General features: G+C 41.4%; 1 protein-coding gene across 2 annotated transcripts in view; it reads right to left on the minus strand.

Annotated features, from left to right (window-relative positions):
- Positions 1-21,755, minus strand: part of CASTOR1 (cytosolic arginine sensor for mTORC1 subunit 1) — a 125,872-nt gene that overhangs the window by 54,878 nt on the left and 49,239 nt on the right. For both annotated transcript variants that reach the window (XM_073630850.1, XM_073630843.1), the window contains exon 4: positions 3,233-3,359. In XM_073630850.1, coding sequence (XP_073486951.1) covers positions 3,233-3,359 — 127 coding nt within the window. The remainder of the gene's footprint in view (positions 1-3,232; positions 3,360-21,755) is intronic.

Below are 21,755 nucleotides of genomic sequence, written 5' to 3' on the forward strand. Positions count from 1 at the left end.
AATGTATTGCAACACAGACCACGCCTCCTCCACCATGGTTCCTAGCAACCTCATGCAGAGGCTAATGGAGGGATTGCCATTTCACCTGACCCTCTGCACCAGCTCTCCTGTGGAAGATGATTTTTGCTTGAGGCAAGAACACTCTTTCCTGGGCTGTATCTATGATCAGACCCAAGTACTCCAGCCTTCTTAGCGGTATTAAGGAAGATTTCTTTAGGTTGAGAATCCAACCCAAACGTTTCAGATAGTTGGCTGTAGTGCGTACGCTTTACTCCAAACGAGTCACTGATTGATCTATAAGTAATAGATCGTCTAGGTACGCAATCATTGTTATTCAGTGTGCCCTTAACCTGGCTAGAGGTGGGGCCAGCACTTTGGTGAACACCCAAGGTACTGTGGCTAGCCCGAAGCGCAGGGCTACAAATTGAAAATGCTGCTGTTCTAACTCGAACTGCAGAAACTTTTGATGAGCAGGAAATCTAGGGAAATGCAGATATGCATCCCTGATGTCGATTGACGCCAGAAGTTCTCTTCCTAAAAGGATAGAAACTACTGACCTGATTGTCTCCATGCGAAAGGAGCGGATCTTCAGGAATTGATTTAGCCTTCTTAGATCTAGAATGGGTCTGACATCTCCATTTGGTTTTGGTACCATAAAAACCAAAAAAATATAAAACCATAAAAAGGTTTGAATAAAATCCCAGACTTTGCTCTTTTGTGGGTATCTGTATGATCACCCCTTGAGATATTAATCGGTCTAGTACCTGAAAAAACAGACTCTTTTCTCTGGATCTTTGGGAACGCTTGACCTCAGGAAGCGAGACGGAGGAAAGTCCCAAAATTCCAGCTTGTACCCCAGCGTTACCGTGGAAATTACCCATCTGTCCTGAATTTCCCTTTTCCAGACTTCTGAAAATTGCAGAAGTCTTCCCCCCCACCTTGGTGAGGGGGGTTTGCCTCTTCATGATGAGGCTTCTATTTTGCAGATTTCCTACCCCAGGGCTTCTTTTGAGCCTGGGTCTGACCCTGAGTCTTTCTTCTAGAGTCTGACGGCGAAGGCCATCACCACTGCCTAGAGGCAGAATCCCCTGAGTCCGTTTAAAGAGTCCGTTTAAATGCAGGGCGTATATATTTACTTCTGACTGGTAAAAAAGTACTTTTCCCAGCAGAACTTGATCTTGATATATTTATCAAAGTCTTCTCCAAATAGTCGCTCCCCATGAAAGGGGAACCCAGTTAGGAGGTTTTTCAGTTGACCAATTTTTCAACCGCAGGATTCTGCGCATATGTACAAGGATAAGCGTGAGGCAGGATGCCTAGTGAATAGAGTCTTTAATGGCATCTATAGCAAAATATAATGCCTTAGGTAGTTCAGCCAAATTCCGAGCTTGTTGTGTAGGAAGCTCTCTAAGGGCCTGTTTAAATTGGTCCTTTAGGGATTGGCAAACGCCTATCGCAGGGACTGCGGGCTGAGTGACGGCACCTGCTATGGAAAGAGCAGATGATTTTAGCAGGGATTTCAACTTCTTATCTGTTGGATCTTTAAGCATCTGTGCATCGTCTACAGGACAAGTTAAGTTATTATTCACATTGGAAATCGCAGCGTCAATTGCTGGCACTTTCCATCTTTTGGAGAATTTCTCCTCCAGAGGATAGAGAATTGAAAACCTCTTAGGAGGGAGAAAATGTTTATCCGGTTTATCCCATTCCGAAAATATAAGCTGTTCAAGTAATGCATGTGCAAGAAATGCATGCAAAGGATGGGAAGGCTTTAAAGAACCTAAGGAAGAAGCCAAGTTTTCATGAGAATCTGTTAGAGGCAGCATGAAAGTGGAACGAACCACTTCTGTAAGAGATTGTATCAGCAATTTTTCAGATTTGAGAAGCTGAAGAAAGGTTCATCCACCGTGGTTTCCTCAGCAGAAGAATCATCGGTTTGTTTCTCTTCCTGATTAATTGAGGGTAAAACCCCATCGTGTGCCCACTGTTCCCCTTGCAAAGCTAAAGCGGGGGAGGGGGACTTAGTAGCTTCCTATCCATTTGAATAGAGGATGCGATTAAAGCCGCTAATCTTTCTTCCAGACCCTGGAGGGATGAGGATAGGGCATCTTCAGTCACATATACAGGTGCTGACATGTGAGAGGCAGCTGCACCATCAATTTGCTCCAATGGCTCACCCTGAGTTGCCATAATTGGTAATTCAGGCGAGGATGACAGCATGGAAATACACAGCTGGAAATCCCAATGCCTGGGGGTGAAACCTTTACGCTTTTGGGGTGTCTTTTTTGGCAGGTATAGTCCTAATTACAAAAACAGAGGCGCTATACACATTGCACTAAATCGCTGAAAATAGTCATGACTTTTTAAAGCTGCTATAAAGTTCAGCCTAGTGCTGGAAAAAGTGTCCTTCCTGAATCAGAAACGCCAGTTTTGCAACCCATACGTGTCCCACAGCTCGTGTGTCCCTGCTTGTTTCCTCCTCATCGGCAGAGGAGAGACTGACACAGCTGTATTTATCTGCTATTAGCCTGCTGTGCGTCCTCGTGGACGTTTCATGGCACCTGCGTTAGGCCCCACCCCTTCCAAAAAATTCCACCCCCTTTTTTATTCAAAAGGGGGGGGGGGCGGCAGAGGGGGGGGGGCGGCAGAGCCTCCTGCAGTGAGGCACAGACATGTGTGAAAATACAGCCAACTTTCACCCAATCACGGTGGGTTAGTAGCAAACCTTCAAAGACCGAGTCTGTAAATACGGGGTCCAACTGCCTTGGGCCTTGTATAAGCACCCCATCAGGAAGCTTGAGGTAATGTGACAAGACCTAAGCCCTGGGTTCCTGGGGTCCAGCCCTACAAAGAGAGGCATTACAGGCAAAACCTCGTGCTTCGGATTCGAGGTCCCAGGTACCAACCACTTTAGGCCTCAGTGGCACTTCTGGATGGATCTGGCTTCTTTTTATGGAGGAATTTAAATCCAGCATGGATCCCTCCTGGAGCTCCTCCAAGCACTTCTTCACTCGTGACCAACACCTTAGACACTAGCGAAAAAACTGATGTGCTCCTGGAAGGAGGAGGGGTTATATAGGGGAGTAAACTTCCTTTGATTGGGTATACCAGTGTCAACACCTGAAGGTGGCCTATAACCCATTAAGTAATTACTTAAGGCTCTGTGTCCCATGATGTACGATAAAGAAAATATATTGGTGACTGTTAGAGACAGATTTAGTTACTGACTTACAGTTTCTAGTCTTCACACCATTGCTTTCTTCGCTCACAATTGGGACCAGGTCTCCATCTTCTTCCTTGTAGATGTGTATATCTCCTAGAAGTGTGTGGAACACCACAGGCAAATCATCCTCACGCACCTGCGTAGTATGAAAGTAGACATTATCATATCTAGACAAAAGGGGAAAACTTTAAAATGAGGTGGTCTTAAAACAGATAAATGGAATTGGTTAAAGCTTTTACCTACTTAGAAATGGGAGAGAAGCTCAATGGTATTTGAAATCCCTACAAACTATGGGGCTGATTTACTAAAACTGGAGAGTGCAAAATCTAGTGCAGCTGTGCATAGAAACCAATCAGCTTACAGTTTTTTTTTTCTCAAAGCTTAACCACTTGAAGACCAGACCAATTTGACATTTGTTGCTTATAAGTTAAAGAATAAGTTCACTTTTTTTAAATTCCAGCTTCCCTATGCACCAATATAGCATTACTGTACGTATTTTGCAAAAATATCGAAGCTTTCCATTCATTCAACAGACACTTGCTTCACTGTCCTCATCCATGTTTCCAAACATATCAATTGCTTCTGCCTTACTTCCTGGTCAGACTAGAGGTCATGACACCTCTAAGAGTTGACCATTTGACTTCATTAGCACACACCATGCAATCAGTGATCACTGTTCTCCCTAAATACACAGGCATCAATTATTTTTCCTTCCTTAATTTGAATGTGGAGCAGAGCAGTAGTACTGAAAAGAGGAGAAGTGTGTCCTGGGTTCTTTAAGACCATACACTATACAATGTCCTTTGGAGCTACCATCAACTCTGTAGTACAAGGGCATGTAATTGGATACAGAGTGAATGGATAGATAGGTTGGTATTCCTAAACCATAGTTCTGGTAAATCTAAACAAAATTGTACAGACATTGTACAATCAGATTGCATAGTGTATGGCCATCATTATACAAGTACATAGGGAGTGGACAGAAACACAGCTGTCAAGCCCACATCTCTGCATAGCAGGAATTCACACTCCCACATGCGTTTTTTTTTTTTTGGGGGGGGGTTTGAGCATTTTCATTCATCACACATAGGGCTGCCTGAATGGGCAACAGTTGCCCCAAAGAAGCTTTACAACTTTTTTTTTTTTTTTTAGAACGGAGCTTGGTGCGTTTTTTACTGTGATTATTGATGCAGCGCATTTCTGAAATGCAAGGAAATGCACCCATGTGAATGGAGCCTCATTGTTCTTGTGTTGATGCAACAATTTCACTTTCAGGCCCCATTCACATCTAGCATAGTGGGAGCACACATTTTGTTGCTTGTTTTTCTTGTGACACGCATAGGGCAGCCTGTTAGTTTCTATGGTCTGCGCTATATGTGACTTCATGGGACATGTTGGCGTGTTGTGGGTTGCGTGTTGTTTTGCAACGATTACCACTCGTTTTTACATGGCAAAATGTGTGGTGGCTGTGCCATTAATAATTAAAGGCCATACACTATACAATCTGATTGCACAATCTCATTTAGATTTGCCAAATTCATATAGCAGACGGAAACACCTATCTAGACAATCACTCTGTATCTAATCACAGGTCCTTGCACTACAGTGTGGATGGTATAGCTAAATTAGATTGTACAATCAGATTGTATAGTGTATGGTCTTACAGAACCCAGGACACACGTCTCCTTTTTTCAGTACTACAGCTCTGCTTCACATTATCTCATCTCTCATTTCCTGCACTCATCAAAATGCCAAATAAACGATCTATGCAAGATTTAAAAAAAAAAAAAAAAAAATCGATGTCTGTATTTAGTGAGGAGGGTGATCACTGATTGATTGTCTTTCTTGTAAAAAACGTACACCTGGAAGTGGGAGGGTAGGTAGGAGGGTAGATGCAGGGTGTGTGCTAATGAGGTTAGCTGATCAACTCCTTCCTGTGTCATGACCCATAGTCTGCCCAGGAAGGCAGAAGCAATAGATTTTGCAAAATAAGTACATTAATGCTATATTGGTAAATAGGGAAAGCTGAAATGTAGAAAAAAAAAAAAGTGAACAAAAGGTTAACTTAGCCTTTAAAATCAGTATTTTTTGCTAGAAAATCATTTAGAACCCCCAAACATATATATTTTTAGCAGAGACCCTAGAGAATAAAATGGCGGTCGTTACAATATTTTATATCACACTGTATTTGCGCACCAGTCTTTCAAATGCAATGTTTTTGGAAAAATTACACTTAAAAAAAAAAAAACACACACACACACACACACACACACACACTAAACAGTGAAGTTAGCCCAATTGTTTTGTATAATGTAAAAGATGATGTTACGACAAGTAACTAGATACCCAACATGTCATGTTTTAAAAATTGCGTACACTCGTGGAAGGGTGACAAACTACGGTACTTAAAAATCTCAATACGCGACGCTTTAAAATGTTTTATTGGTTACCCATTCAGTTACAGAGGAGGTCTTGCGCTAGAATTATTGCTCTCGCGTTAGCGATCGCAGCAATACCTCACATGTGTGATTTGAACACTGTTTACATTTGCGGGCACGACTTACGCCCCCTCCTGCTGCTTGTAATAACAGTGGAGCGGCTGTATAGCAACATCGGTTGTTATTACAAGAACGATCAGCTCTTTAAAAAAAATACGTACCGGATGCCTGCAGCATCAACCCGATACAACCGCTTGAAGCCAGTGACGTACAGGTACGCAATTTGGACGCAGGTGGTTAAACAAACTGAAGTTAGAAGATGATTGTTTTCTATACAGAGCTGCATCAGATTTTGCAAATCTCCAGTTTTAGTAAATGATCCCGTGTGTCTCAGTCCACCCCACCACTGCTGGCTGACAGTACAGCTTGCACAGGAGCACAGCTAGGAAACAGCTCATTGAATTATTATTATACAGAATTTATATAGCACCAACAGTTTGCGCAGCACTTTTACAACACGAGGGCAGACAGTACAGTAAGGCCCCTTTCACATGTGCGGACCATTCAGATCTGCCTGTCAGTTTTTTCAGGCGGATCTGAACGGTTGCTCCATACAGCTCTATGGAGCGATGGATGTCAGCGGTGACATGTCCGCTGACATCCGATCCGCAAAATCCGGATCGGATGAAGACGGACAGGCGGTCCGTAATCATCCGATCCCCCCACAGAGGAGAGCAGTCTCCCTGACAGGTCTGTCCCTGCACAGTGTGCAGAGACGGACTTGTCATTCGCCGGCTCAGCGGGGATCGACAGGATGATCCCCGCTGAGCAAGCGGATGGCTAAATACGGATCCGCAGGTCTGAAAAGGGGCCTTTCAATACAATTCAATACAGGTTGAATCAGAGGTCCCTGCTCATAAGAGCTTACAATCTAGGAGTTAGAGATACTATTGCTCTTACTTTAAGTGCATCTCTAACAATGGATTTGGGATAAGAGAAGAGGCATGTGGAGCCCCAAAATCAAAGCTTGCTACATGGAGACAGCAGCATGCAGTAAAGAAAAAAGCACACATTGAAAAGTGTTGGTAATTATGACTTTAAATACTGAGAGCGGAGACAGTCAGACAGCTAGCATTTTCAGGTAGAAGTCAGTATAAAATTCTATGATAATTCTCTGACACACCAATTACCACTAGAGGGCGCAATTACAGATCTGCACAGAAATTAAATAATGCAAGTTGTATTAAAACCCAAAAGCAAACATTTATAATACGGCAGCTTACCAATTTTTATATGCGATGACTGAATTAGTTCTCTTTGGGCTCTTTTTCCTTTTTCACCTGGTGATTTAGTGTTGCCAAAAACCATTTACTACTGTCAGGGGTGCTTACAATGATCAACTTTTATTTATTCATGTAAAACCTTTATCTCAAAAAAAAAAAAAAAAACGGTTTGCTGCAACTGCTTATGAAGTGTGAGCTGGAGTTTTCTGTCAATTTGTTAGTATATATAAATCTGCTAGTACATTCAACACTTTCCTCCCCAGACTGACAGTGCTGCCCCTGTGCTCCTTCATCCAGAGTGGGGGCACTCCGATACTGACCAGAACACCACTTAAAAACAGAGGGGCAGAAAGCCTAAGGAAAGAAAACTGATGCAGCCACCACATCTAGGGATTGGTAAGCTGAAATGTATTTTTGGTTTTGGGGTTATTACCTCTAAGTATGAAACAGAATTCAAATAAAAATATGAAAATCCGGTTAATACAAGCATAACAGCTTATTCGCTACAGATTATATTTTATGAACAAAAGGTTTGTACTCTTCAAGCACTAGATTTGATACGGTCATTAACATCTCCTACAATTTCCTGTTTTACATTAGGACACGTGACTGCATACCTCCAGTACGATAACTGGCCCTTTTACACACACAGGGGTTCATTTGGTAAAACTGTAGAGTGCAAAATCTGCTGCAGCTCTGCATAGTAACCTCTCAGTTTCTAACTTCAGTTTTTTCCATTAAGATTTGACCAAAAAAAAACCTGGAATGGACTAGTTTTTGCATGCTCCAGTTTTAGTAAATCAACCCTACAGTGTAATTAGTGAAGTTCTTAACCACTGATTGACCGGGCCATGGCCGAATGAGGGCTACAGCGTGGTTGGATAATTCAGGGAGGGCGTACAATGACATCCTCGCAAAATCGCGCACTTGGGAATGACCGTGACCAGGCTGTGTAAAAGTTTCACACATGTGGTATCACCATACTCCGGAAGAGTAGCAGAATGTATTTTGGGGTGTCATTTTTGCTATGTACATGCTATGTGTTAGAAATATCATATAAATGGACAACTTTTTGTAAATAAATAAATAGAATGCGTTTTTCATTTACTTTCCACATTTTCCAAAAACTTGTGAAAAAAAAAATCTTGGTCAAAAGACTCATTATGCTGTTTCCATTGTCCTGGTGCTCCAGGGCCTTCAAAAGTATGACTGGGAAAAAAAATTACAACTTCAAAAAAACTCACCATGCCTCTTACTGAATACTTTTGAATGTCTACTTTCCAAAAAAGGGGTCATGTGGGGAGATATTTGTACTTTCCTGGCTTGTTAGTGTCTCAAGAAATGAGATAGGCCTTCAGTATTCAGGTGTCATTAATTTTTAATGATTGGTACCATAGACTCTATAACTTTCACACAGACCAAATAATTTACACTGATTTGGGTTATTTTTACCAAAGATATGTAGCAGTAAACATTTCACCAAAATTTATGAAGAAAAATTAAAAATTTGCCAAATTTTATAACAAACGAAGAAAAATGCATTTTTTTTTTTTTTTTTTAACCAAATTTTCAGTCTTTTTCATTTATAGTGCAAACAATAAAAAACCCAGCGGTGATTAAATACCACCAAAAGAAAGCTCTATTTGTGTGAAAAAAAGGACAAAAAATTCATATAGGTACAGTGTTGCATGACTGAGTAATTGTCATTAAAAATGTGAGAAAACTGAACGCTGAAAATTGGTCTGATTAGAAAGGGGGTTTAAAGAGGAAGTAAACCCTGATAGGTTTTTACTTCCTCTTTATTTCCCTGCAAAGGTAAAGCATAATGAGCTAGTATGCATTGCATACTAGCCCATTATGTGTCGCATACCTGAAACCACTAGCAGCGAGGGTCCATCTTCACCCCTCTTCCTTCCAGTGCTGCGAACTCCGCCTCTATGACTGGCCGTAGTGGCATGCGCGCGGGAGCCGCCAGTCACGGCATGACCCCTTTAGAAACGGCACGATCTGCCCTTTCTAAAGTGTGCATGCGCCATAGACATCGGCGCACAGCTTTATTGTAAATATCTCCTAAACCATGGAGGTTTAGGAGATATTTCCAGCACCTACAGGTAAGCCTTAATATAGGCTTACCTGTAGGTAAAAGTGGTTGTACAGGGTGTACAATCACTTTAGGTGCCCGATGGTTAAAACACAAAGAGCCTCATTTGATATCAGAGAACCAAAAAAACACTGGGTTCTCCCACTATTCCCATAAAAACAGCAGTGGTGTAGAGAGATGGTAACTGCTGCTTATTATTGCATTGACCACATCTGCTTATATCAAAGAGTTAATTGCAGTGCCATTATTCTGGAGTAACTGTTCTGCTAAACTAGACAGCAATAGCATAATCTCTGGTCCCCAGAACGTGAAAAAGATAGACAACTCCTTTAATGTAAGCCTGTGGTCAAGGGATAGACATCTCAGTATTTACATATACTTATCAAGCAGTAAATAAAAAGGTTTAAACAATCCGACACTGTCCCTTTTATTGGCAGGTACTGTAAAGCAAATTAGCGTCAAAATTCACAGCAGAACGATGGAAGTCATCCAAGTTGTTCTATTTCAGCAACTCTGCTCCCCCTTACAGCAGTGACTCCAGACTTCTAATCTCTTATGTAAAACACAGATCAGCTTCTCTGGGAGGGGGAGCAGAGCTGCTGAAAGAACTTGAATGACTAGTGCAGTGATGATGAACCTTGGCACCTGAGAAGTTTTGGAACTACATTTCCCATGATGCTCGACAACACTGCAGAGTGCATGAGCATCATGGTAAATGTAGTTCCAGAACACCTGGAGTGCCAAGGTTCGCCATCACTGGACTAGTGCTTCTGCTGTGATTTTAAGGATATACTGTTCCATAGTTGATGCAGCTATGGAAGTTAGTGGGAGACTTGTTTTAAAACCCATTTCCCATTTGATAGGACTATGTATATGATAGAACATCCATAGCCTGGCCAGGAGCCGAGTTACAGGTAAATTTACCAGATTCCTGGGTCTGTGTTTATTTCTTTCTGCTCGCCTCTTTTCAAGTAGCAGAAGAGTATGATAGGGCATAGGAAAGGATAAAGACCTTACTTCAGCACAGAGCCAGGAGCATTTGTGATTTTTCCTTGAGCGACAAAATCGCCCCGCGTTTGGGGTGCATTAATAATGGCATTGCAAACACGTTCCTGCAATTTGCCGCGATTCTGGAACCACGGAGATTCCGCCCGCAATCCAGAATGCTAAGATGTGAACGGAGCCTTACACTCACTTTACAAATACAAATGTTGCAGTTTATGGAAGGTTGGCCATACTAGAAGGAATCTAATGACACCTTTGGATGTTCCTCAAATACCATGTACATCCAGTAGTTAGTATGTGTCATAGAAGAGAGTGCCAATTCATATCTGTCCAGCTCTGCTATAGAGAAAACCTGCACTGAGATACAGACTGCCGATGCTGATCTCCTCCTGAAAATGCAAGTTACCTGGCTGTCTCTGACCTCATTACTTTTAGAGCAGGGGTGTCCAAGCTTTTTTCAAAGAGGGCCAGATTTGATGAAGTGAACATGCGTGAGGGCCAAACATTTTGCCTGACATTCTTTAAAGCATTAAAATTCGGTGTAGGTGTGTTAGTTCAAGCACTAATACACTGCTCAACAAGAATTTTCTTGCCTTTGTGGCTGTGAGTAAAGAGATGAGCTCAGGCATGTTATTTGGATATACCGAATTTACTGGCGTATAACACACACCTTCACTTTAAGAGGGAAGTTTCAGGAAAAAAAAACAAAAAAAACTTACATTTTAAATAAAGAACTGTGAAGCAAAATAGGGGTCAGTGGCCATCTGCAGCCCCCACCATTGCCATGAATGCAGCACCCACCATTGCCAAGAATGCAGACTCGCCATTGCCATCAGTGCAGCCTGATTGTTGCCCATCCATCTGCAGCCTTGAAGGAGATAAGGCAGGGGGGCGGGACGAGCGCCACAAAAGATTACATACAGAAAAACTCCTGTTTTCTCGGTGGCCTTGTTAATACAAAGTCCTGCCTCCTTTGATGGACAGAGCAGTCGTCCAATAGCAGCACAGGAGATGGACTTCCTATTACAGAGGCTGCCGTGTAAACAGGAAATTCTTTTGTGACCCTGGGAGATCGTTGGGGGCTACAAAAGATATATATGTCCAAATAACCAGGCGGGCCGTTCAAAACTGGAATGCGGGCCGGACTTTGGACATGTCTGCTTTAGAGGTATTGAGCGAGAACAAAAGCATGTAGAAAGTGATGTCAGAACTCCTTAAGCGTATAATTGTTCAGCATTGGCAGCTTATGTATTTTCTGTATCAAATTGTATCAGTTTCTCAATAGCGAATTCGTTTTAATCCATTCCGTAAATGAAAATCAGTTTTATATCAGGTTTAATACTAAAATAATTATACAAACAGGAATATTCTGTAAAGCCTTAGAGAAAGACAGGTACTAGTTTCATGTTATTCCTGTTCTGGATTATAACAATTACAAAACATAGACTTTTTAGTTCTAATGTCAAGTTACAGCAAAGGTGGTTGTAGTTTGACTTCAATATCCAGAAGCTACACAAAGAAGTCATTATTTCATTTGCCCTGACAACAACCCTACAATTTGATTAAAATGAAATAAAGTTCACATGACAGCAACTTGCAGCCAACTCTATCAGAACTGCAAATACCTATGTCTCATTAACCCATCTCTAGGGTACAAGTGATCCTCTCCTTCCATATAGTATAGCCCATGCACTGCCAGTAGGGGGCAGATTGCACTGTACATTCACTGACAAGGAACGTAAATAGAAGAACCCTGGAGGAATCCCTCCAGAGGCCTACAGTGAAGCCTGAACGGAAGACAATAATATTCTGGTGACATAAATTCCGCTATTCCAAAACAGACATTCTGATAAATTTATAAAAATATATAGAAAACAAACACCAAGTTCCTTAAGCGCTAAAGCTGTCAGTCGGGTGTGTGGATACAGGACCCGTGGGGGTATATATTTAACTGTAAACCAGTGCGGCTGCCAACCACTGGAAAATGAATGATAAAAACACAAAAAGGCAGCGCTCTATGGGTACAGTAAAAAGTACATGTAGATCGATGGCTAGGTAACAGTTTATTACACACAATGGTGAATAGCCACTGCAAAAGTTTGTAAAAAAACTGTAAAATATTGAGAAGGATGCAGCAGTCAATCATAAATGCATGTAAATGGAAATTGTTTAAAAAAAAAAATTGTAATATAAAAGCAAAACGGTACCACACTGGCATCTGGGTAGAAAGGGGTTAACGTCATCTGGGTGGCTTGCTGGTAGTATGTGGAGAATGGCAATGGACGACCTGAACCACATTCACAGCGAGGGTAACCCAACAGGGAAGGAGTGAATGACAGTTCACTGTCTTCACACTGGAAGTCAGGTTCCGATGCTGTCCAGGGTGGGAAACCACAGCCGTGGGAGGACCATCTGCTGGTTGGTGTGGAGTGCTGGTCGCGGGGAACGACTGTGCCGAGCTGCAGGCGGTGGAATGCAGGCAGTGAGGTGAACGTCTTCCGCTGGGGATGGAGCCAGAAAAGCCAAGGGAGCCAGAGGAAGCCACATGAGCCAGGCGAGCTGGATGACGTCGGGGCTGCTGCCAGATGTGATAGGGAGAGAAAGCTAGTGTGAGGGGTGAACCACAAGCTCTAGGTTGCCGTGACTAATATGTTTCGCGCACATGAGCTTTGTGAAAGTCCTCCAACGCGCCCGGCTTTCTTTTCTGGCTTTTACCTGAAAAAGTATACAGATTTTTTTTAATTTAGATTAAAGTCAGAATATATTGGGGTTGATTTACTAATGGCAAAATATTAAAGGCAAATAGACTGTGCATTTTGCAAAGTGCAGTTGCTCCAGAGCTTAGTAAATAAGGTAAAGCTTCACTTTGCAAAAAGAACCCAATCACGTGCAAGGGAAAAAAAAAAAAAAAAAAAAAACACAAAAACAAACATTGCTGCTTGAACATAATTGGACAGTCAGCAGACCTTCTTCTGCTCATTTACTAATCTTTGGAGCAATTGCACTTGCAGAGTGCAACTGCACTTTGCAAAATGCACAGTCTATTTGCCTTTAGTAAATCAACCCCACTATATTTTGGGTTGGTGAATCAGTCAGCTAGAATGTCCTCATGACAGCCAAACATGCCATAGGTCACGTCCAATTATGGCTGCAATGTGGTGCATTGGCAGTCTATTTAAAACGAATAGAACACTACATATGTTCGTTAACAGCGCTAATGTGTGGATAGGCCTGAAGCAAAACTACAAGGGTAGTTTACCTGTTTTAATTGAGAGTTAGCTGACAATACCGTACCTTTGCTGGACTGAAATTACAAGAAATGGTGTCAGCCCTATCCATTTGTCTTTTGTTGAACTACAGAATACCCCTTTGTTTCTAAAACATAGGGTAAAGGTGTTCTGTACTTTAAGAAAATTAAGTGGGGGGGGGGGGGCGATATTTAAAAAAAGAAGAACCACAGAGATTCGGGACAAACCTAGGCCCTTTAAAAACAATTGTAATTACAGATATAGATCCCTTTATTATAATTGGTAATAAACAATTAAGCCATGACAATTCATTTTTTGACATACAACGTACGAGGGCTAAACACACCAACAAAAAGGCATAAAATCTTGAAAGAGATTGAGCATTACAGGGCTGGGGTGGTCTTTTTACAAGAGACACACCTATCACATGAAACTAATGTGAAACTATATTCTCAACAATTTCCAATATAGTACTATGGGGACTCAATGACAAATAAGGCAAAGGGGGTAAGCAATTGGAATAGGTAGAGGGGTTCGGTTTTCTGCAGAGGATAGAGTAACCGACCCAGAGGGAAGATTTATTTTCCTAAAGGGGAAGTTGCTTGGAATGGAGTGCACATTAGCAAATATATACTGTCCCAATAGAAGTCCAACAGGTTATTTAGGTGAAGTCCTGGGAAGGCTGCTGGAATTCAAAAAAAGGGAAAGTGATCATAGTGGGGGATTTGAACTTTTGTATGGATCCGAAACAAGATAGTACGTCCCGTGCACAGGGGACAAGGATAGCCCAGTTAAAGGCGATAAAACAGAAATGACATCATCATCATCAGTTAGTAGATACGTGGAGAATACAACACCCCAGGATACGGGATTACACGTTCTACTCCCCTGTGCATGGGACAAACTCTAGGATCGACTATTTATTGATCGAACATAGGATGCTAGATATGGTAATATCCACAAACATAGAAATAACTACATTATCAGATCATGCATCAATGACCATGAAAATAAAGATATCAGAAGCCCAGAAACAGTCCTATTCATGGAGGGTAAATGAGGACCTCCTAGATAAACAAGGAAAAGAGATATTAAAGGAGTTGAAACAATACTTCAGCTTAAATGACACCAATGAGATTGTGGAGAATACCCTGTGGGAGGCTCACAAAGCCTATATAAGGGGAATTCTGATCTTAATGGGAGCTAGGAAAAAGAAGGAAAGAACAAAAAATAGGGAAAAACTAATAGAAGAAATATATTTATTAGAGCAGGGACATAAACAACATAGAGGGCACGATCAGGCACGGTCTCAAGAACTGGTAGAGTTATTAGAACAGGAGATGAGAAAAACCTTTAATAGAATTTCAAAAGAAAGATATCAATGGGGAAATAAAAATAGCAAATGCTTAGCAAGGATGTTAAGAAAAACAAAACAAAAAAAAAAAAAAAAAACCACAACATTAAACTTTATAGAAAAAAATTCAAAATAAAAAAGGGGAAATGATCCATAATACTAGGGACATAGCGAGGGTCTTTCAAGACCACTATGAGCTATTATACTCAGTTAATCAGAAAAGACAACTGGAAGCAAGAAAAAAGGAGAGGATTAAAGAAGATTTGAAAAAAAGCTAAGATCCTCCGGATAACGGAGAAAAGAGCAATTTTCCTTGAAACACCTATAACAGTAGAGGAGATCAAATCGGGTATTAAAAGAATCAGCACCATGCAAAAGTCCAGGGCCGGATGGCTTTACGACTTTTTACCTTAAAAAATGTAAAGAAATTTTGACCCCAAAACTATGTACATACATGAATGGATTGGGAACAAGATATGAGATGAGTAGAGAAGCCTTACTAATATCAATTACAATCATCCCAAAAGAAAGCAAAGATAGTACCATGTGTTCAAATTATAGACCTATATCACTGTTAAACGCCGACACAAAACTGTTCGCGAAAGTACTAGCAACAAGGATGAAAGATCTAATGCCTGAGCTGGTTCACCCCGACCAAGTAGGTTTTGTCCCAGGTAGGGAGGGGAGGGACGCTCCTACTACTTCAAAAAATAAGAGGGGAGAATCCCCGGGATACTCTTCTCGATTGATGCCGAAAAGGCGTTTGACAGAGTAGACTGGGGATTTATGATGAACACATTGAAAGGTATGGGTATAGGCCCAAGGATGATGCAGTGGATACAAACATTATATAAAGGCCCCACAGCAACTATAAAAGTAAATGGAACATTGTCAACCCCCTTTAAAATGTACAATGGGACAAGACAGGGGGGGGCCCCTGTCTTCGCTATTGTTTGTGCTGGCACTGGAACCCCTTCTGGCGACGATATGGGGCAACACGGATATAGGGGGCTTCAATGTCGGAGAAGATGAGCATAAATTAGCTGCATTTGCGGACGATATATTATTTTATATATCAAACCCCCGAATTTCAATGCCTAACCTTTTGAAAATATTAAAGGAATACGGAGAACTTTCTAATTTCGAGATATTAAATATAAATGTGAATCAAAAAGATGAACATAGTCTACAGCAAGAGTTCCCGTTCCCATGGAGGAAGCCGGAAATAAAGAATTTAGGAGTAAAATTGACGGCATCTCTTGAGAAAATATACCAAGCAAACTATATTCCATTATTGGAGGAAATAAAATAGAAATAAAGGGAATAGCAGCACGACCATCATGGATGGGTCGTATTAGTGCCTTAAAGATGATAGTGCAACCCAAAATCATGTACAAGTTTCAGGTGCTCCCCATATATATACCCCCAGCATATTTTAGAGTTTTAAAAGCTTTAATGGCAAAATTAGAAACCACATTGGCAACTTTATAGAAAGAAAAAAGTCAAGGAGGATTAAACGTGCCAGATTTCAAGAAATATTATGAGACAGTCCTATTGACACGAATGGTGGCATGGGCTAAACTGAATAATGAGAAGAGGCGGGTAAAGATTGAGCATACAATGTCTAATACACAATTAGGTAGAAATATATGGACACCATCACAATACAGGGCACAAGGAAAAAATACACATACACTGACACGGATTGTATTTAAGCTCTGGGATCTAACGCATGAGCAGAATAAATGGGAATACAATTCACCGTTGGTGGGACTAAAGGAAAATAACTATTTCGCACCAGGGAAAAGTTTGGTAGGGGGGGAACTGGATTAAACACTTGCTTACTGGACCCCCCTCCTGTCCAGACCAATTTTCAGCTTTTAGCGCTGTCGCACTTTAAATGACAATTGCGCGGTCATACAACACTGTACTCAAATGAAATTTTTATCATTTTTTTTCTACAAATAGAGCTTTATTTTGGTGGTATTTGATCACCTCTGCGGTTTTTAGTTTTTGTTGAAAAAATTGAAAAAGACCGAATTAAAAAAAAAAAAAAAAAAAAAAAAACATTATATTTTTTAATATTTTGTTATAAAATTTTGCAAACCGGTAATTTTTCTCCTTCACTGATGTACACTTATGAGGCGGCACTGATGGGCACCGATAGGTGGCAGTGATGGGCACTGATGGGTGGCAGTGATGACAGCACTGCTAGGTGGCACTGATTGGCACCAAAGGTGGGCACTGATAGGTGGCACTGGCAGGTGGCAATGGCAGGCACAGATGAGGCATATGTGCCTCCTTCCTCTTTGGGCCCGATGTCCCTTTAACAAGCCGGCGATCGGCTTTTTTTTCTCCTCACGCTGACAGCGTGAGGAGAAAAAAAAAAAACGATTACCGAGCTTTTGTTTACATCCATGACGGCCTCCTGGAAATTGAGGTCCGCGCTGTGGCCGTCATTCGGCTATGGCCCGGACCTCAAGTGGTTAAAAAAGAAAATGCACAATTATGAGACATAACACAAGAGTGGAAAATTTGTTCATTTCAAGAATTAACACTTAAAAAAGATGTGATGGAGGTTAATGAATGGCGGTACTTCCAGCTCAAGCATTTTGTAGCAGTACTTCCACACCCGATAAGAGATGGTGTTGATCTTAAAACATTTGAGAGATTATGTACCACGGAAAAAGTACGCAGGAATATATCTCGGATTTATAAAATCCTCATGGAAGTAGAGGGGCTGGAAATCCCGACATATATAAAAAAAGTGGGAGGGGGAACTGGGGAAACGAGGAAAGAATCAAGAAGTTGGAAAAATCCTGAGACTTGTCCATGGTTCATCAGTCAATATTGGAATGGTGGAAATGAATTACAAGCGTTTAACGAGGTAGTATAGAAGCCCGGATATATTAAGGAAGTATCAAATGGGACAGACAACGGAGTGTTGGCGAGGGTGTAAACAAACAGGAACTATGGCCCATATATGGTGGGGTTGCCCTAAGATCAGGCTATACTGGAAGGAAATATTAAGATATATTAAGGAGATCACGAATATAGATATACCTGAGGAACCATGGACATGCCAATTCCATGGGGTAGATATCCCAATAAAGGAATATAGAAATTCGATGAAACCCCCCCATATGATGAATACTGCAAAAAGTCTGATACCCAAAAAATGGAAAGAAGTAGAAAGCCCAAAAATGAGAGAATGGTTTGATAAAATAGAAGAGACATATAACATGTAATACCAAAGTAAGATATAGCTGAGAAGAAAGTAGAGAGGGATTTATAAAGAGATGGGAAAAGTGGAAAAGGTTTAAACTGACGAAGAATTACAGTGAGGTAAAAAGTTCCTAGAGATGGGGGGAATGAAGCGTAAAAAAGGATAGGGAAATAGGAATGGTATGAATAGTATGTTAGTGGAAATTTAAGTTAATAAAAAAAATAAAATAAAAAAAAAGAGTACAGTGTGATAAAAAAAAAGAAGAAAAGGGAAAAAAGAAAGAAAGAAAATGAAGTAGATAGCACTTATAGCAGTGCTTGAGATAATACCAAATTATGCATAGGACAGCTCTGAATTTCTGACAGGATCAAGTTCAAGTGGCAATGGTTGCTTCCAGATCTGAGGTCAAAGTCTTAACCAGCTCCTCTCCCAACAGCCCTCAAAGCATTATCCCTCTCTCATTAAGAGCTAGGTGTGCACTGCCAAAGCAGATTTTTCAAGGTGAAAGTTGGTATTTGCATGTCGAGTAGTTTTCAGTGCAATTTAAAGTGGTGTTAAACCCAAAAGGAAACATAATATTGCAGCAGAGGTCAGCAACTATTTTCCACTTAAGGGCCAGATTTAATGTATGTGAATGCATGGAGGGCCGCATTCACCTGCTAATAAATGATGATAATATTAATCCTAACATAGTAATAACAGTACAGGTTTACCTCGCTTGAACCATTTCAGCCCCGGAAGGTTTTACCCACTTCCTGACCAGGCCAGTTTTTGCAATACGGCACTGTGTCGCTCTGACAATTGTGAGGTTTTGCAACACTGTATCCAAAAAAATGTGATGTCATTTTTTTCCCCACAAATAGAGCTTTCTTTTGGTGGTATTTGATCACCTCTGCGTACCAATTTTGATACCAATCAAAAAACACTGACAATTTTGAAAAAAAATAAAATAAATTTTACTGTCTGCTATAATACATATCCAGAAAAAAAAAAAAAAAAGTAAAAAAAACAAACAAAAAAAAAAACTCTTTTTATCAATTTAGGCCAATATGTATTCTTCTACATATTACTATACATTAGTTAGTGTCTACAAAATAGGGGATAGATTTATGGCATGTTTATTATTTTTACTAGTAATGGCAGTGATCTGCAATTTTTAGTGGGACTACAACATTGCGGCGGACGGATCGGACACCTTTTTGGGAGCAGTGACATTTATACAGCGATCAGCGCTATAAAAATGCAACCGATTAATGTATAAATGGCACTGGCAGGGAAGGGGTTAAAACTAGGGGGCGATCAAGGGGTTAAATGTGTTCCCTGGGAGGTGTTTCTAACTGTGGGGGAGGGGGGGGGGGAGTTACACTGGAGGAAAAGAGATGATCTCTTACTTCTCCTCCGACAGATCAGCGGTGTGCTTTGTTTACATCGGCATGCAGCTGATCCGTCTCTCCTGTGAATGTTCGGCAGGTCACGGCGACCATTACGGCCGCTGGACCCGCTAATTGGCTCCTGCTGTGTCCAATGACAGCGGGAGGGGCGCACGCCTTAAACCGCGTGCACAATATCAGGTATAGGTACGTGATTTTGTGCACCCAGGCCGCCCTGCCGCAGTAAATGTACGCAGGGCAGTCCGTAAGAGGTTAAGGCGCTTCAATAATACAAAGCCAGTTCACCCTGAGAGAGCATATGGCTAGGAATTCGGATTTTACTGCCCTCTATTTCATCCTGGCACCCAAGGGTTGCTGACACCAGCCATGCCAGCATGGTCTGGAGATGGAGGCCCCATCCCCAGGGAAGAAGGGGTCCCCAATACTGTCCGCCTCCTATTTCAGTGTCCTCTATCCCCCTTCACATCCCTTGCATAATGTCCTTTGCCCCCTCCCCCCATAGCAGTTTCCTGTGCCCCCCACTGTAGTGTCCTCTTTGCCCCCATAGTGCCCTTCCCCCCCTGCACCCCCCCACTCCACACACACACACACACACACAGTGTAGGTAGAACTCTCCTACCTTACACAGGTGTACAGCAGAACAGAAATTGGCCAGGAACTGCTGACGTTAACTTTTCACATTAACAGGCTGGTGATTGGTTGCTAGGACCACTCGCCTACTGTTTAATGTGAAAAGTTAACTCCAGCAGTTTCTGCCCTCATCCAGCCCTGCAATACCGGCTGCTGTCCAATGAAGAGGAGAGCGGTGAAAATATCCACGGGCCGGGTGCTCGTGAATTAGTCATGGGCACTGACGGGTGGGACATTTAGCGGTGGTGGGCTGCGTGCAGCCCGTGGACCGTAGGTTGTTGACCCCTGTATTGCAGCTTACCAATTTTCTTAGATGCGATGGCTGCATTTGTTTTCTTGAGGCTTTTTTTCCCTTTATTTTTAACTGGTGATCAACAAGTCCATTTTTCAAATGAACAAGCTCTCCTGCAAATGTTTCAGTTACCACTGTCAAGACAAATCATTTACCACTGACAGAAGTGCCAACAATGATCAGCTTTTATGTAAACCTTTATCCCAAAAGAAAACAAAACTGTTACAGTAACTGCTTGTTCGGTGCTTTGTTAGTTTATATAAATCTATTACTACATTTAACACTACCCCCCCCCCCCTCCCCCCAGATTAACAATGCTGCTCTCTACTGTGCCCCTTTTGCCCCTTCATGCAGATTGTAAGCACTCTAATACTGGAGGTGTGTTACTGGCTGGATCATCATCCTAATAAAGTAACTAATGTAGACACCACATCTAACGATTGGTAAGCTGCAATATATTACATTTTAGTTTTGGGTTTAATATCTCTTTAAGAACAAAAACTAGGGTAGTAGAGAACATCACAGTGTAAAGTAAAGTGTAAAGTACTCTGATTTCCTCCCACACTCCAAAGACATGCTGGAAGGTTAATTGGATCCTGTCTAAATTGTCTCTAGTATGTATGAATGTGAGTTAGGGACCTTAGATTGTAAGCTCCTTGAGGGTAGGGACTGATGTGAATGTACAATGTATATGTAAAGCGCTGCATAAATTGACGGCGCTATAGAAGTACCTGAAATAAATAAAAATAAATAAAATAAAGTGGTATTAGCTTTTTCCTTAATCAGATAAAAATAACATAACTCACATGCAGTTTAACGGTTTTCTTTTAATTTCCTCCTTGAAGCCTCCTTTGTGAAATGCCCCCTGGCCATCCTGTTCTCTGTGCCGCCAGGACCTATGGAGTCCTGTGCAAGTCTTTATATTGGGCTTTATACCGGGCTCCTGGCTCAGGGGGTCAAGGGACGATTGAAAACAGAAGCTCCGAGTAATACATTTTAAAAAGTTCCAAGTTAATATAAGTTATGTTATTTTTAACTGAATTAGTAAAAAAAAAAAAAAAAATAAAAAAGGGGAACTTTAATACCACTTTAGCTCAAGATTTTAAGCTTTCAGATCGGTTCTTTACAATGATTATAGGCATGAAAACTAGATGAATATCTCTTATGTAATGAAGCTCTTTACTGAGAGAGAAATCCCCCCCCCCAAGCCCTCCCATGACAGATGGGACTTGCTTGACAGCTCAGCTTACTGGCAGTGCTGTAGAACTATATATATAAGAAAACACTGATGCCTAAATGTAATCAACTGAAGAGCCAGTGACCCATATCTCTAAACCAATACTTGAAGGGAAGACCCCTCACAAGACACACCAATTAAAACCCAACGAACGTTAACACCTATGCCACTTGCTTATTGCATGTGTTTCCCAAATTAGTTTGATCTCTTGCACATTATGGTGCTCCAACAGGCATGCCTGCAATTTGCACATTGTGTTGTCAGGAGGCAACATCTTCACTCTGCCATGCAAGCCCCGGCCACCTGTCATGCACTAGAATGGAAATC

Source organism: Aquarana catesbeiana, linkage group LG01 (genome assembly GCF_042186555.1).
Source record: "Aquarana catesbeiana isolate 2022-GZ linkage group LG01, ASM4218655v1, whole genome shotgun sequence".
Lineage (NCBI taxonomy): Eukaryota > Metazoa > Chordata > Amphibia > Anura > Ranidae > Aquarana > Aquarana catesbeiana.